Source organism: Sebastes fasciatus, chromosome 10, assembly GCF_043250625.1.
Source record: "Sebastes fasciatus isolate fSebFas1 chromosome 10, fSebFas1.pri, whole genome shotgun sequence".
NCBI lineage: Eukaryota > Metazoa > Chordata > Actinopteri > Perciformes > Sebastidae > Sebastes > Sebastes fasciatus.
This window is the reverse complement of record NC_133804.1, coordinates 19,715,855-19,733,722: the sequence shown is the minus strand read 5'-3', so window position 1 is coordinate 19,733,722 and position 17,868 is coordinate 19,715,855. Positions and strand designations below refer to the sequence as shown.

Sequence of the window (17,868 nt, the reverse complement as noted above, 5' to 3'; positions counted from 1 at the left end):
ATATATAAAAAAAAGTTTTTTTATAAAACTGACAGTAGAACATGAAACAGGTAACCTGTAAAAAATCATGTGCCTCTGTGTCCTCCGGTGCTCCTAATAGCATCTGCAAGATTTCACAGACCGGAGGAAAAAAAGCAGTAAGAGCTGATCTCAGGTCCGGAGTTCAGCTGCCATCTATGAGAGCCGGCTGTCGATCACTCACGAACTCAGACCAAACAAAATCAAATATGAATCAATATAATGTTACGTTAATGCCTATTTCTCACCTCAAATGTTTTCAGAATCATCTTGTAGTGCACTGTTTAGCTGTAAAATGAGAACGTTTGTGACGCCGTCGCCATTGTGAAATCTGGTGAAGGAATGCCAAGTTCCGGTCACATGACCGGAGCACAGCCAATAGGAACTCTCTCTCAATGAAATGATCTGTGATTGGTCAAAATCTGCCGTCACAGGCTAGATGTTCTAAAGCCTGAAAACAGAGCCATGAGGAGGTGCAGAAGTCTAGTTATCTCTTAGAACACTTGAATTACAATATGCTGAAAGGCTATTATGGAGTTTTTGCCCAATGATGCCAAAAATATTCTGCCTACCGCTGCTTTAACCTCCAGAGAATTATCACCAGAATCTGCAGCTCCCCTCAGTTATACTGACCTTTATATCAAGTTTCAGCTCATTGTTTAGCTGTCTGCCCTCACCAGAGTCCCCTTCCATAACTATACCAACAGATGACTCCTTCAACACACTGACTGTAGTCAAAGAATGATGGATTCATTGCACACTACCGTTTTGTATTGACACTATGAGAACGGAGTGAAACTGAAATGAAGAAAGAAAATAAGGATACAAACAATGAGTACGATAAGCCTCATTAACATACATTTTCATCATGTATTATAAGCCTCATAAAGCCTATCTGATATATCTGGCTACCAATATAGCTAGCTGAAAGCCATCAACACAAAAAACATGGCCTGACCTCGCCATCCACACAAAGTATAAACATTAACAAATATAGGCATCTTATAAAAACTGTACTTACAGACAATGCTTCAATAAGTGATTCCAAAAGAAGGTGGATAGAGATACTTTGACTACAAAGCTCCACAATCTGGCCTCCTACAGGGTTCAAAGGTCAAGCAATAAAGCCTGTATTATACTAAACAGAATCAGCATCACCTAGTGGCTGCAAAATGAGCTGAAAGTTTATTTTTCTCAGGTCAGAACAGTACTGACTTTACTGTCTTCTCTACTGTTTTGCTTCACTCTCACTGCTCTCATAGTGTCGTTTCAGGTCGCACCACACAGCAGACAGAGAGAGACTAGCTTCAGGAGTTGGTAGAGACCAAAAACACAGCTGAAAGAGAGTTGATGTTGGACTTACATTCATAAAGTGACCAGACACACAACTCCAAAAGAATGATACTATACACTGTACGATACATGGTTGCTATTATCAACGTCCAGGGTGATGATATAATTTATATATGTTGTGTTCAACTTGTTTCTGCTGCCCCCTAGTGGCCAAGAAATCAATTATTGAAGGATTAAAGGTGCTGTTAATAACATTGATAACATTCAGCCACTCTCCTGTTCCATTGCATTCACTTCACAACAAGCGGTTGCCAGTTTGTTGCACAATTTGCATATTTTATGGTCGAGTTGAGTGAGATTCAGACATGTGATACCAACTTCGTTATACTATTTTCTCACGAGCCTTGTTAGAAGTGGGAACCGAACCTCGGATATCTTCCACAGAGATAAACAAAACATGAAATAAATGCTTAGTTCACAATCATAAAAAAATGTTTAGGACAAGCAATAATTGTATGTGGCACCTTTCTAAAAGCTCTGTGGATGTATTATTTTTTTTAATTGTTTGTCTACATAAAAATGTTATCAAGACCTTTAATGTGATAAGTTCCACCTGTGCTTTTCCTGCAATGACAAGCCAAAATGTCCACTGTGAAAAAAATGTGTGAATGTGATTTGGGAGCAACAAGAGTGCTCAGATACTAGCAAGATTATATTTATGAAGAGATTTATTCAGAGAGCAATATGACAAATACAAGTGTAAGTACAATATAGACAGACTTTAGACATGGAAGGAAAGAAAAAAAATTATGCTAATTAAACACATTAGTGAAATCCAAGATATGAAAAAGCCGATCTAGTTCACTGAGAGTACAGCGGGAGAGAGATGTCTTGTTTGTAGAAAGTTAAATGTACAATAAGTGCAATAAGTGTGTGATGACACTAGGTGGTGCCTCAGGCCAGATGACTTCACCAGTATCACACACTATAATGATGTCCCCTAATAGACCCATATAAATTGAAGCGTGCACATTTCCATAATGGCGCTGGCAATTACTGTCAGTCTTATATGATTACATTGCAATAAAAATCACAGATGTACGCTCATTGGATGCAATTTCGTTGAAATCTTTATTCAGAAAAAAACATATTAACATTATTTATAACTGTCCATTTGACAATTTTTGTCATCGACATACAATAACACAAAAATATGTGAATCAACATTAGTTTGGTCAGGACGTGGTGGAGTAAAACTGACAAAAAAGAAAAGGATAAATAAAAGAATAAAGTGTTCTCTAAAAAATAAAAGCTTCTGCACATCAGCAAAGTAATCAGTGAGGAAGGCTGAGGAGATTTATGTACCATCTCTCTGCTGTATATTTGGAGGCAATCATCGATACAGATGGTCGAGTCCGCAGTCTGTTTAAGAAAAACAAAACCTCATACATGTCAAAAACAGAGTGGATATATACAGACACCATTTAGGCCCTTTGTTTTTTCTTGTTTTTTTTTCTTTTAGAGAACAACATTAATGAAAACATTCCCCATTCTTCTTGGTTCTCAGTTTCCGTCGAGTAGAAACTGATTCTTGGACGGCTTCATTCAAAATGTACATGTAAGTGTATGAACCGAACACTGGTAAACATGCTTCAGCGTCCGAAGACACAAATAAAGGTAGGAGAGCTCGGTCACCTATGGTTACTCGTGCTGCACGGGGCCCCGCGGCCCCTGAAGCCTTTGTACAGCTGGGTCTAAATGGTTAAGAAGGCAGCCAGTCAGTCAGTTCAATTTATAAACACCTAGGCTAAATTGGTTTTTTACATGCAGCATCTTTTTGCTTGATTGTGGAAATTATTTAGTTATATTTTCATTTTTTTTTTTGTTGCTTGATTCGTATTTAACGGCAAAGTAGCACACGATGTAGCCCGAGACCAGAAGCAGAATCCACAATCGGAGAGGTTGATGGGACATTAATGACTGAAACACCCTGTGCGGAGCAGATAAGAGTGTCTCCTCATATTAGGCCAACTTCTGCTTCTATCTGCGGGACTGTGAATGTTTTACCTCACTGAACACGGTCCAGTTGAGCTCCGAGGCGTCTGGGTTTGCACTTGGGTTAAAGGGGAGGGGTCCCGAATTCATCCTTTCACATCTCACACGCGCCATTTCAAATTGCCGTTGTCATCATAATTACCATCATTAACATCATTTAACAAGAAGGTACAAAAACAGAAGTGGGGGGGGGGGGGGGGGGTAGCTGATCTGAAATCAAACAAACAGCCAGTTACATAAATGCCCCATTTTTCCCATCAGTGCCACTGGTTGACAACCACCAAGGGTTTTTTGTTACACAAAACAGTGGGCATGGGATAAGAATAGGCTTTGCTCGAGCACACAAATACAGAAAGGAGAGGAGGAGGAGGAGGAGGAGGTGGAGGAGGAGGAGGAGGAGGAGGAGGAGGAGGTGGAGGTGGAGGTGGAGAAAGCAAAAGAGCCTGAAGAACAAAAAAAAAAAAAAAAAGACAAATATGTAAACGTCTCTCCAGTCTGGGGGGTTTATCCCCCTCAGAAGCTGAGCTGTAGCAATCAACACACCATCAAGCACAATCCAGAGGTTAACAATCAAGAAATCCACAGTTTTGCAATCCATAATCCAGTGCGTAATCCAGCCTGGTCCCTTTCTAGCCCTTTCTAGGTCCTTTCAGTTCTGGGAGGCTTTGGGGGAGGTGGGGGAGTGTGGGGAAGAGTGTGTTTTCTGATCATGTGTGTGTGTGTGTTAGGCATATTCCCGTGTGTGTATGTCCGTAAATGTGTACATTCTGGCATAGCTGTGTGTTGAGGTGTAAACTCATTTCGTATCCGCCGCTGACATCCCGTCATTAATGCAGCTCAGAGTTGAGTTTGTCCTGGAAGATGTACAGGTTGTTGGTGGCGGCGATGGCGATGATGTTCTCGGTCGGGTGCCAGGCCGTGTGGAGGATCTTCTTGGTGAAGTCCAGGCTGTCCACGCTGATGTCGTCTTTCCGGCGCTTCCCCCCGGCGGCGCAGACCCGCCGCGGCTTCAGGACGGCTCGGGGTTTGCTGCTCTCCCTCGACGCCTCCAGGGTCACGTCGCGTTTGGTGTTGCGGTCGAACATGCGGAAGAAGTTGTTGTAGGCTCCGGTCATGATCACACTGAGGAGATGGAAGAGGAGAGAAATGATCGGTTACTACAGTCTGAACTAACCTTAACCCCTCCACTACACGCCTAAACGTAAAGGGTCACTTCCTCCAAGTAACAAAAACATCACTTAGCCATTGTGGTATCTGGCCATGCAGATGTTTTCTGTTTTATTTGGCTACTTTTAAAGATATTTAGGATTCATTTGTGATGCTCACAGCAAATGGTGGAGGGCATATTCAGATCATTTACTCAAGTAAAAGCAGCGATACTGCACTACAAAAATATCCATTACAAGTAAAAGTGCTGCATTCATAATTATAAGTAAAAGTAAAATAGTACTATCAGCAAAATGTACTCAGAGTACATAAAGTAAAAGTACTGTAGGAGCCAAACTCCTCTTTTCAGAATATGGTGAAATGTATCTTTGTTGCCCCATTAGATATTCAGTTTATTATAATTCTTTGTGTTTTGAATTTAGTAAATGGGTTTATCATTATATTACATTATGGAAATCCAATATGGAGCCCTGCCTGGGTTTACACAAATTTTTTCCAATGTTTCCCTGCACCACTTCTACAGCCAGAGCGCTGGTGAGCCCCAGAGAGAGCGGTAACATACAGTTTTTGACCGCACTGAATTGTCAGTTTTACAGCTTGTTTATTGAATGCTTTTTTTTGTTTGTTTCTAATTATAATCAAGCTATTGGGGCTGTTGTACAAAATAAACTTTGCTTTCAAATTAAATGTTGTTTATGGTTTAAACACGCTCTTACATCTCTGTAATCTTTGTTTGTACTGCAATCTGAAGCGCGTCTAACTGCATACATCATACCTGGAGCCTCAAGGCAAGTTTGGATTGTCTTTGTAAGTACTAATTATGCAGAATGTACCCCAACTGCTTTGTGTAGTTAATCTGTAACAATGCATCATATTTTATAAGGTAAATGAAAACTAACTAGCATGGCTCTTAAATAAATGTAGTGCAGTAAAAAGTAGTGAATTGTAGTGGAATAGAAGTATAAAGTAGTGTAAAAGTAAAGAATAAGTACCTCAAAATTGTACTTAAATACAAAACTTGAGTAAATATACTTAGTTACATTCAACCACTGACTCACAGCAATGGAAAAGTACTTTTTAAAAAAGTCAAAAATAACTTTCAAAATCAATATTCTAGTTATGCAGGATAATCCATAAAGAAAATGCTCTATACAGTATTACTGGAACTACTTTTTAGAATAAATAGTTCTTGAAAACGGTTCCCAGTAAAGTCTGTGAATTATCCAGAGCAACCAGGATGATCAAATGAGATATTATTCATAGAGTGACATCTCGAAACCTCGGTACATTAAACAGTAACTATCCTGGATAAGTAAAAAAGTATGTTGTTGTTTTTTTTATCAAACTGACTCATTAACTGTAAACCCATTTATTACCTTATAAACCACTCCACACAGTATATTAGCACCAGTTTTACAAGTTCTTATCTTGGGACATTTAGTTATCATAAATATAAAAACACAAAAACACATCCAGGTACCTGTCCGAGCCGTTCCAGGCACACTCAAACTTGTCAAAGATGCAGTCGTTTTCGTAAAGGGAACACAACTTGCTGCGGAGGTAATCGTGAACCTGGAGGAACACACACACACACACACATAACGATATGATTAAAAATGAGTCCAGCAGCACACAGCGTCTTCACTCTTCTATGTAAACTATAAATAGAGAAGAGTGAGCAGAAGACACACACACACATACTAAACTCAGCACAGACAAAACACATTAAATGTTGTAACACAAACCTCCCTGAAGGCAACTCTAATGAGACACAACACCAGCCCTGAGCAACATTTTAATCTAAACTCCTTTTCCATATCAGTAAACCCATTACCATCCAAACCCACCAAGGGCATGATAATAGAGACACACATGTGAACACACACACACACACACACACACACACACACACACACACACACACACATTCACTGACTAATAACTCTTTTCCCTTGTGCTTTCGTTGCACCTGCCTGTGTCAGCGCCGTGATGCAAGAGGTTGAAATCTACACCTTCCTCCAGCCGCCGTGCTCTGCATTAAGCCTCCTATTTTCACATTCTGCATAAAGTCAGCAGTCAACAGTCGCCTGGCGATCAATAAATGGTCAAGCTGAGGTCGGCTCATGGCTGTACATCAAACCAGGTGACATTTTTGTTTTCCCCTACGGGTCTGTCTGCTCGGGGTGAAATGATACAGTGTCAGCTGAAGTTGAATCTCCCAGTCTGCACGATGTCTGATTTAGAGTACAGTGCCTCATCGCTCATGGATGTGTGCACATTTTTCCTGCTCCGGGAGGAATAAGAGTGTAAATTTACCAAAATAAGAGCTGAAATCTCTTTTTCTCCCCTTAGTTTACCCCCCATTCAACCGCTGCCATCCCTCTTCCTCATCCTCTCATTTGAAACTCTCCTCTCCTCCCTTCATCACACCATCCTCACACTCCCTCCTAAACCCTCACCCCTCTTCTCCCTCCCTCCCTGTTCGTCCTCCCTCTCCATGCTGCATTGCAGATCTAGGTGTCGGGCGCTGTGTAAGGTATCCCTCCTTCCCGGTTTCACTTTATGAGTGGAGGCTCGGCGGACTATAAATAGCTCCAGTGCGTCTTGGCCTCCCACTCCTGGCTGCCTCATAGGCCCTCACACGTCAGGAAGACACACAACAAACACACACACATGTTCACCCACACGCCCGCGGCAGGAATACTAAACACACACTGGAAAAAAGGAGTTGATAAATACTTCTACTGCACATGAATGCATAAACAGAAGCACTTAGAAGTGACACGTGAGATAAATAGAGTGTGGATGTGAGATAAATCGCATGCAAAAATAGAAAAAATGCTCTTTTTATCGGCTTAGTTTTGTATGTGTACATTCTCAACATGTCAAACCCACTTCATCTCTATCTCACATACACGGCATGATGATAATTTACTGCTCTCACGCATGTATTAATCTGCCAAACACACACAATCTGATGCATCTGCAGATTATATATTAAAACCTTAGGCCCCGGCGAGGGTTTCTGGTGACTCTGCACTGACAAGAAGAAGAAGAAGAAGAAGAAGTGCATTATTTGGCTCGTAATCAATCCAATTATCCTTAAAAGGTTTGGGGAAAAATCTAATAATCAGCAAGTACTGTGATTCGGAGAGACAAGCGTCTTCCCATGATTTATTTCTGTCTCCAATTATTCATATTTCCAGGATGACAATGCCCTCTTTCAGTAAAGGGACAGTTAGTCACCTAGCAGTGATTTCAGCCACAAACACTTAACGACAAGTGAACATTTAATACAAACGGCTCTTCTGTGCAGTTTGGTAGAAGAAGCTCCGCTCAAAGAATCTGAGCAGCAACACTGAACTGAGCTAGGAGAATAAATCCATCACATAACATCTGATCTATCTTATATGGGATTCAGAGAAGCCAATAGGTTACAAATTAAAGAACAAGCATAGTGTTTTAGTAACAAGCCACAAGAACAGCAACATTCCTCCATCAGTCCAAACTCTGCCCTTTATGTGTTCAGCTGGGTTGAGTGCCGTAACATGTCGTCAAACCATCCAGTGATGTTTGGTATAGAAGTATCTGCGTTTGTTATGTTTTTCTTTGAATTTGCCACCAATCTGTCACTTTAAACACACATGAACATACCAAAAAACTGAAAACACATAAGCAGACTAACTGATGACAGCAGAGAACAGAAGGCACTCTCCTTCATACTTTATGGGAAACATTGCTGAACTATATGGAAGAGGTCCCCCACCTCCCTTGGTTGTATTCCAAAGTGCCCTAGGTTACATTCATGTGTGATTTCAGTAACACTTCATTTTACAGGTCCACAAATTTCATGGTAATTAAGTTATAATTAGCAAGTAACCTATTTGAAATTTCTTTGGAATTACTGCCAAATTAGCCCAATATTTGCATCAAAATGTATCAAAAATGACTTTATTATAAACATTATTTGATAATTATATGCTAAAATAGCATATAAGCGTTACAATAGGGCCCTTAGGCTTGAGAAGCGGCTGTGCACTGCTCTTCATCGGAGGTGGAAAACTAAAACTAATAGAACTCTCACTCAATCTCACCATTGTGTGACTTATTGTCTACACATATGTAACCTGGAAGCTGATGTAATGATTCAAGGAGTTTTTTAAGAAATTTCAAATAAGTTATTTGCTAATTATTATCTATTTATCAGCAGACATGTAAATAAAGCATATCAATTAACTTTGTATTCTTTTCCTGGAAATGTATTAAATAAATTACCAGCTATTGGGTAACAGCGGAATATAATTATTAAATAATGTTTATAATAAAGTAATTTTCGATCAATTTTGAGGTAAATATTGGGGCAATTTGGCAGTAATTCCAAAGAAATTTCAAATAGGTTATTTGCTAATTATCACTTAATTACCATGAAATTTGCAGACCTGTAAAATGAAGTGTTACCAAAAAAAACATGTTCATAATATAAAATATAATTAAGAGAATAAGATAATTTCTCAGCTACAGGGTGTGTGTGTGTAATTTTATGTAATTGTGATTTGCAATGTTGATTTATGAATTAAAATAAAATTATTTAATGAAAGTAATGCACATAAGCAGGACTTTATGGCAGCAGCATGTTGTATATCAGCAGAGTAATAATAAAAACTGTCATGTCATAAAAGCAGTTGGCTGTGACTGAATGTTATCAGTCAGCTGATGAAGCCAGAATAAAACAGTGGAGTGACTCAACAGACGAGTGGATTCAACAGAGAATATGTTAATGCTTCCTCGACTGCTGATCAGTTCACCTTGCCCAGAGTCACTCTGCTCCTTGCCAGAAGGAACCTCATCACAGCAGCTGAGCCTCAGAGGAAATATTAATTCTCATGTTTTTTGTATTTTAACACTCCCTCATGATTTCACACACCTGGTATGTCTCCAGGGGCTTGCTCTCCATGTTGAGGTCCCAGACTTTGGCAGTCAGGTAGTCTCTGGTGAGCAGGTAGCGGCCGCTGTGGCTGAACTTGACGTCCGACACGGATGAGATGATCTCAGAGAAGAAGGAGCGGGCGCTGGGGTCCTCGGGCTCCTCGAATACTGGAGAGGGCCGGAGAGAATAACGGGGAGAGAGGGAGAAGAGGGGGATTGCTGTTAAGCCAGATGCCAGACAGAAACACATGATGATGATGATGGTATGTTTTATCTATTTAACCTTTATCTAACCAGGTAAAACCAGTTAAGATAAAATTACGATGGTGACCCAGCCAAAATAGCAGCAAAGTTAAATGTCGAGAGCACGTCGATTTTATTACATGCAATAAAAAGACAAAATTACAGAGTAAAAACTACACAACAGAAAAGGTTAAATAGACCCTGATATTGTATAATACAATCAGATAAAAAGGCATGACAAAATTGTTACGCATTGTTGCAAGAATAGTTTGTTTTTAAAACGTCTGTTAACTTTTGTTTAAAACTGTCTAAAGACTCCAGATTGAGTCTAGTCTGCCTGAAGATCATTCCAGGACCAAGGGGCATAATAAAATCCTTTTTCCAGTCTCAGTCCACAAAGGTGGCACCTTCCACCACCAAATCAAATGTATTATTATATTTATTATTATCTTAAAGCCTTTCCAGCTATTGGACCTTAGATTGTAAGTGTTTTGTACGAGTACAAACTTTGCCTTGAATGACCTTGTGCATTAAAATATACCAAAGTTGCATCCTGCGCATAGCAAGTGAAGACCTTCCGACCAGATTGTACAATGTGCAGTGATGAGTCCTGTAGCCTGAGTTTGAAATACATCTCAAAACAACATGATGAAGTGGGTCAAGTAAGGCCATAGTCTAGCTGAGACAGGAAAAGGCCTGGAGCCAGACGTTTACGTGAGGATGGAGAGAAACATGACTTCAATCGATATAAGAGTGTGAACTTGAGTTTCTAAGTCTGTGTGTCTTTATCTCATGTACACTGATCATCTCTCAGATGAGTCTATATGTTGACTGTAGTCTATGAGGCAGACAGACCGTACGGATGACTTCTGTATGTTTGTGGTGTCGTTGTCTGAATGCTTCTGTGTATAAACATCAGCACATTTCAAAGAGAACAATCAGATGTCTTCTACAAAGAAAGAAACCTGGGAAATACAGGCATTTCTAGTTGAAAATAACAACCAAAAGTTAAATCCCTTGCTGCTTGTTGGGGTGTTCACTGCACTAGTGACTCACACTGGTCAGAGCTGTAAAACAAAAGGGAAACTGGACGTTTCAAATCAAAAAGAAAAGAAAGTTGGGAAACCATGAATCTGAAACACGGGAGAAAATGTGCCATGGATTGAATTGTCGTCCCTTAAGGACGGCAGATTTATGGGTACACTAACCCTGTTCTATATTAATGGACCTGCAGTGGAAAGAAATATTATTAAATGGTAAAATAATGTTCCAAAAGGGAAACATTGTGCTCTGAAACTGTAAGGAATTCAAACTTCTTACACGTTCGATTTTAGATCATTTACTTTCCAATAGGGCTGTCAAAGTTAACGTGATAAGAACGCGATAACACAAATTTGTTTTAACGCCGCTAATTTCTTTAACGCATTGATCTTTCGGAGACTGTAGCGGGCTCAATTTAAAAAGCTAGAGTGAAGATACTAAATAACGCTACAAACTAGCGCTAAATTTTGGCGAGGAAAAACTGGCATGGCCATTTTCAAAGGGGTCCCATGACCTCTGACCTCAAGATATGTGAATGAAAATGGGTTCTATGGGTACCCACGAGTCTCCCCTTTACAGACATGCCCACTTTATGATAATCACATGCAGTTTGGGGCAAGTCATAGTCAAGTCAGCACACTGACACACTGACAGCTGTTGTTGCCTGTTGTGTTTGAGTTTGCCATGTTATGATTTGAGCATATTTTCTATACTAAATGCAGTACCTGTGAGGGTTTCTGGACAATATTTGTAATTGTTTTGTGTTGTTAATTGATTTCCATTAATAAATATAGTAATTATAGTAATATAATAAATACATTTGCATAAAACAAGCATATTTGCTCCCTCCCGTTGATAAGAGTATTAAATACTCGACAAATCTCCCTCATTTTGAACAGATAAGAAATGTGTGATTAATTTGCGATTAATCGTTATTAACTATGGACAATCATGAGATTAATCGCGATTAAATATTTTAATCGACTGACAGCCCTACTTTCTAATAAATGAACGTACCTGAGGTTTTGCAGGTTTCAGTTCATTAACATTACAACTTAATACACACTGTTTAGTGTCAAATCACCAACACAGAAGATAGTCCCTGCTCTTAACTACATAACCACGCAAAAATAAAGCAAACTGATAATGATACTTCACTATGATTGATTAGGTATCTTAAGCAAGTCTCTGCAAGTTGATTTTCAGAAACTAAATGAAAAGCCCTAAGTGATTACAATCCGTCCTGCAGGGGTCATGAATATGTGTAGCAAATTTCATGTCAATCCATCCAATAGCTGTCGAGATATTTCACTCAAAACAGCAAATGTGAACCTCATGGTGGCACGAGAGGATAAATCAGGGGATCACCAAAGTTATTAGAATTCATCATCTGGGAACCATGAATGTCTGTGCAAAATTTCATGGAAATCAGTTGTTGAGTTATTTCAGTCTTTGTAAAAGCTGTGGACATTACCATCCTGGAGCTACACGCTCTCATCCCAACTCGTCACATACTGACGTTTTGTCAGACCTCTTGGCATCACTTTTCGGTCACAGTAAACACGTGTGCACATGTTGTGAATTAAACAAAAACACTTGCTTCGGATTAGGCAACAAAACCACTATAGTTAGGTTTAGGAAAAAACAACATGGTTGGGCTTAAAATGACTACGTTTGTACAGTGAAAATGAGACTGAACGTAACACACAGGACACGAATAGCGGTCTCCTGGATGAAAGCCTTGTGTTTGTTGGACCCATCCACCTCCACCACCTCCCGTCCTGTGTGTCTCTTTTGCTGTTTAAACTACGTCACCACAGCACTTTCCCTGAGCGTTTACTGTTGCTGTGGATGGGTTTACATTATAGTTAATGGAAAGCTCAGTACGTCTCCTACCGCTGCCAAAGGATGCCTTATCGATATCGAACCGGTATCGAATGCCGACAGCTGTGAAAAAGCATCGGTATTTGACGCCCTGGGAATGAGAACGTGCTGCCTGGAGCCATGTCCCTAGCATAGCTAAAACCATGGACTGTATATTTCGAAACGTAGGGCTATGGCATTAATCTAAAAATTTAGGGTATGCTTTGAAAAATGTTCAGCAGCAGAACTAAGTTTCTCTCATTTGTAGTTCATAAGCTATAACTACCAGTAAACCATAATGTGTATGTCTCCATGCCAGCTCTCAGCGGGTTTACTCACATTTGGAGTGTTTGTCGCACAGCGCCTGTTCCCTCATGTCACAGAGGCGCAGGGTGCCTTTACTGCTGCTATAGACGAACAGGTTGCAGTGGTGGGGGTGAAACTCAGCCGCGGTGATCACCTCCGTCAGATCCTCCATGTTGGCCGGCTTGATGTCCACGATGTCTGAGAGGAAGCGTCGCTCAGGAAAACAGCAAAGAGAGTCAACTTCCCAGGGCCTGAAGTGTTTTGACCTGCTGAAGTCAACCATACTGTACGTACATATTCATTCTATTCACTAACGGACTCAATGAGAAACTAATGATATTGTGTTTGAACTCATGTGCAAACCCATGCAGATCCATAATCTGCATACCAAATAAAAAACAACATAAGTCTATGTAAATGTATACACAACCGTCACAATATAAATAATTTACAGAGGGAATAAAGCAAACCAATTTAAATGTATCTTGGGGGGATTGTTGGGAGGAAAGTAATTCCACATTCAGATAAATTGTAATATCATAAATCCTGTCTGGGTCATGCATGTGACTGTACTGTGTCCTATTGAGCTGGATTAGGACTCAGAAAGGGGCTGAAATATTTATGCAGCTTTTGAATTATTCATTAAGCTACATTTTCACTCCTCAAGAATAATATTCCCCTCCCCCAACACTGTGTGTCTTTGTGCATTTCTTTATACAACAAAGTGGGGATTTGCGATGTGGGAGTTTGCTGTGTGAGTGTGTGTGTGTGTGTGTGTGTGTGTATGGGGGGGTTGATTATTGAGCATGTATAAGCATCTATGTGTTAATATATGCTTTAATTATCTGTGTCCTTTAATAAATCTATTCCTGCCGTTTGTGCATGTGTGATGATGTATGTATGTGTATGACTGAACACTACAACCCACAAAAGGATACTGAAGCTGCGGTCGGTGATGTCCAGATGCCAGAGGTTGATCCTCAGGTCATCAGCTGACATGTAGGTCTCATAGTCGGAGTTGACGGAGATGGAGTTGACGTGGTAGGTGTGGGCGTTGGCGAACACTCGCCGCGGGCTCACCTCCACCATCAGATCCATCGGCATCAACACCGGCACCTTAAAAGGACAGAAAGAGAGAGCAGTTTAACATGCCATGTAGCTGATTAGGAGAAGAAAGATGGTCAAGATACAGACAGTAGATTACATTTAAATAACTTCATTGTATCATGAATCATTATTGAATGCATTACTTCCTTTGACATCAATATTAAATTATTGCTGGAACACTAACTTGCTCGCTTGATAGCAAGACCGAGAGCCAATTCAGTGCATGAGTTGAAGCTCATTTGGCTGCATTTTCATATCTTTGCATTTGCATTAAAACACAATTTCTTTGTCGGAACATGATTTACATTTTTATACACGGATTAAATGCCCTTATTTGCATACGGCACAGTGGGAACATACACGTTCTCAGACCTCTACAAAGAAGGACGTACTATACATGTGTACGCGCACACATGTATGGGCACATTCTGTGTACAGATTACCAACAAAAATCATAATAGTAGTAGTAGTAGTACAGATGTTGTGTTGCCATCCTGTACAGCTGGAAAAATAGGATTTCTCCGCCCCCTCACACACTCCCGCATACACACATGTACCACTGTGCCAGTGACCCATTTTTGCACATGCAAACACATCTGTACCCACTGACCCAGTTACGTTGCACAACGTACTGCATTTATGAATGTTTTAGAGTCTGCAACAAACAGACGGACAGACAGACAGACAGACAGACAGACAGACAGACACAGACAGACAGACAGACAGACAGACAGACAGATAAATAGATAGATAGATAGATAGATGTTACCTGTAGGGAGGTGACAGTGGACATGTCCTTGATGCGACCCTCCTCATCCTTCAGGTTGTATCCCTCCGGCCGTTTGTCTCTTTCACTCACCTTCCACAACTTAATGGTCTTATCTGGGAATCAGAAAGGGCCGTTAAACAATCAGATAACAAACAAATTTAATCTTAAAGTGTAACAAATGCATAAAAGATGTTTGTTGATATGCTTTAAAGTTAGGAAGCCATCTGGAGATCTTAGATTAGATTTGATTAAACATATCAGAGTAGGCTAAATATGGAATTTTATCTCAAATTGGTGAAGCTAAAAGCCTAAACTCTCAACAACAAAAAAAGAGCTGCATAAAGCAAAAAGACACAAATCAACTGAGGCCCTTGAACCCAAAAGAAATGACTTAATAGACAAGATAATCCACTGTAATTCAAACTGTCAGCTCTGAAAGACAGCTTGGACTCTGAATGAGCAAACAGCGAGGTTTTGTTTTATCAACACTGACAGACACAGAAAGACTGTGTATTATATTGAAAAAATGACAGCAAGCTTTCCACCAGCAGCACTACCCAACTGCTGAGGCAGGTCTTACATTTTTCATACCCTCAATCATAAATAATATAATACTTAAATAAATCAATATCGCGGCGCTCATGGAAAATCTATAGATCTTCCAATATAGCCATAAACTAAATGTAAACTGATGATGGGACCTCTTATCCAAGGCAGACCCACATACTCCTAATGCACTACACGAATGTGATGCAACACAAGCAGCAACTCTTCTACATTTAGGCGAGGGAAAACCTGCTTTCTGGCCAAAGTAACTCAAATAACTGTCTTTGCTAATTAACTGTCTTCTGCAAACAACGGCATACACATATGGACATTTGCACAAACACACACACGGCACCTGGCAGATTTTGCTGGCACAAAATATGCATATTATTTATACTACAGTATTATATAATATATGCACATTATTTATATTATCATATTATTATTATATTGTATTGTATTGCATTATTTATCTTTTTAATGCCTTTCTATTGTTACTTTTATTGCTAGTATTGCTGCAATGTCGAGGAACCAATACCAAAGAATTTTACTCTCTTATACTTGTTTACAGTATATATATATATATATATATATATATTTATATATATATATATATTATTATATATATTATATATTATTATATTATATATTATATATATATATATATATATTATATATATAACATATATATATATAATATATATACACTTTATTGCAAGAGTGCAGGCATTAGCAGAAATTTACATTTGCTTACATATGATGATGTTAATACTTATATCATTCCTACAATATTTATATATTTTATAGTGAAAAAGTAAAATTGATTGTAAATTAGAAAAAAAATAAAGAAAGCGATAACAGTTAAAAACAAGGAAGAAAATTAAAGGATGAAGAATAAAAATAAAAAAACAGAAAAAGAGCAAAACAAGAAAAGAAATAAAATAAAAAGATTTAATTTTTTTTCTTTTCTTGTTTTGCTCATTTCTGTGTGTTGTTTATAACAATAACAATAAAGGAAACTTGCCCTTGACTCTGTCAAACACTTGTTAAGGGAGAAACAATCATAACTTAGACGTGACACAAAAAGAAGTGTTTTCCCACAACATACTGTATCAACCAATTCACAAAACCTCTTCCACATGCATGTGTGTGTGTGTGTGTGTGTGTGTGGGGTCTCTCACCGTTGGTGGAGAGGAGGAAGTGTGCGGCGTTCTGCTGAGGCAGCCATCGGATCTTATTGATCTTCTCCTCGATCTCCAGACTCTTAAGGTAGTCGAACTCGGGCTCATGACTCTGGAAGGTGCTGTAGACGTTGTACTCTCCCTGGGAGAATGGCTCACTCTTGCTCTGCGGAAAGAAAAGGAGGTCGATAAAACGTGGAAGATGTGCTCACATATACGATCACAGTGCAATGTAACAACCGAGGCACCTTGATCATGTGAAGAAATAGTATGGCACGGACTCTGCACAGCAATAACGATACACTCTCTGACACAGTAGAAGAATCAACTATTTATCAGTCAATCTAGAGTGTAGCTGGAGGGGAACGGTGTGCGTTCATCACTGCTCTCACAGCTGGAATGAAAAATGTTATATTTGTGTGTATGAGTGTGTGTGTGTGTGTGTGTGTGTGTGTGTGTGTGTGCGCGTGTGTGTGCGTGTGTGTGCGTGTGTGTGTGTGTCTACCTCAGGTTCCCTCTGAAAGATGACCACTCGGCCTCCCTTGTCCCCTGTGGCCAGAAGCTCTCCGGTGTGGTTGAACTCAACAGTGGAGATGATATCAGCTGGGGAGAGACAGAGGAAGTAGGGGCAAAGATGGAGGAAGAGAAAGAGAGATGTAGCACGAGAGGAGAGAACGGTAGAGAAAGAGAGAGGAGGAAGAGGAGGAGGAGGAGTAGCCATTAGCTAATTGACCACACATCACCATTCATCTATATAATCTGTTTATCTGGCAAGGCAACAGTCAATGCATTAACATGTAAGGGGATTACAATATGCAAATTAATGTGTAGAATAAAATTTGATCGCTGACACAAATATTCTGCAATTGTGTGTAAGCTTTCAGAGAAAATTCTGATTATACAGTACATATTATTAGCATCAAAACATACAGAAGACACACACAGACACAGCTGTCTCACATTAGGCACAGGTGTTGTCTGTGTTCCAGTGTGACACATACACAATGACGCACGCTATGACACTTCCAGTACACAAGATTACAGAGTCACTTGAGTTCATCGTGTGTGTCTGTGTGTGTGTGTGTATGAGAATAATTATGTCCTCTGTCATCTCTGTAGTGTCTTAAAGTGTAAACATCACTCAGAGTGTGTTTGCATTAGCGACTAAGTATCATTCAAAGATCATTTTTCAGGCCGTTCATTTGCATATTTGCAACAATGTCCCCCGTCACATCTACTCTCTCTGTGTCCCCAAACACCAATACAGTCTGACTCAGAGACAACACTGTAATATGAGAAGTAAGCACGATATTAACCACTTAGCATTTACTGACTCAATGCTTTCAGTGGACT

The 17,868-nt window shown here is 39.6% G+C and overlaps 1 protein-coding gene across 3 annotated transcripts in view; it reads right to left on the bottom strand.

The window, feature by feature from the left end:
- Window positions 1–2,418: 2,418 nt before the first annotated feature.
- LOC141775444 (serine/threonine-protein phosphatase 2A 55 kDa regulatory subunit B gamma isoform) overlaps window positions 2,419–17,868 on the bottom strand; it is a 30,401-nt gene continuing 14,951 nt past the window's right edge. For all 3 annotated transcript variants that reach the window (XM_074648807.1, XM_074648806.1, XM_074648808.1), the window contains 8 exons: window positions 17,021–17,118; window positions 16,516–16,681; window positions 14,789–14,901; window positions 13,851–14,028; window positions 12,946–13,110; window positions 9,458–9,627; window positions 6,014–6,105; window positions 2,419–4,488 (listed from right to left, as the gene is read on the bottom strand). In XM_074648807.1, coding sequence (XP_074504908.1) covers window positions 4,194–4,488; window positions 6,014–6,105; window positions 9,458–9,627; window positions 12,946–13,110; window positions 13,851–14,028; window positions 14,789–14,901; window positions 16,516–16,681; window positions 17,021–17,118 — 1,277 coding nt within the window. In that variant the 3' untranslated portion in view covers window positions 2,419–4,193. The remainder of the gene's footprint in view (window positions 4,489–6,013; window positions 6,106–9,457; window positions 9,628–12,945; window positions 13,111–13,850; window positions 14,029–14,788; window positions 14,902–16,515; window positions 16,682–17,020; window positions 17,119–17,868) is intronic.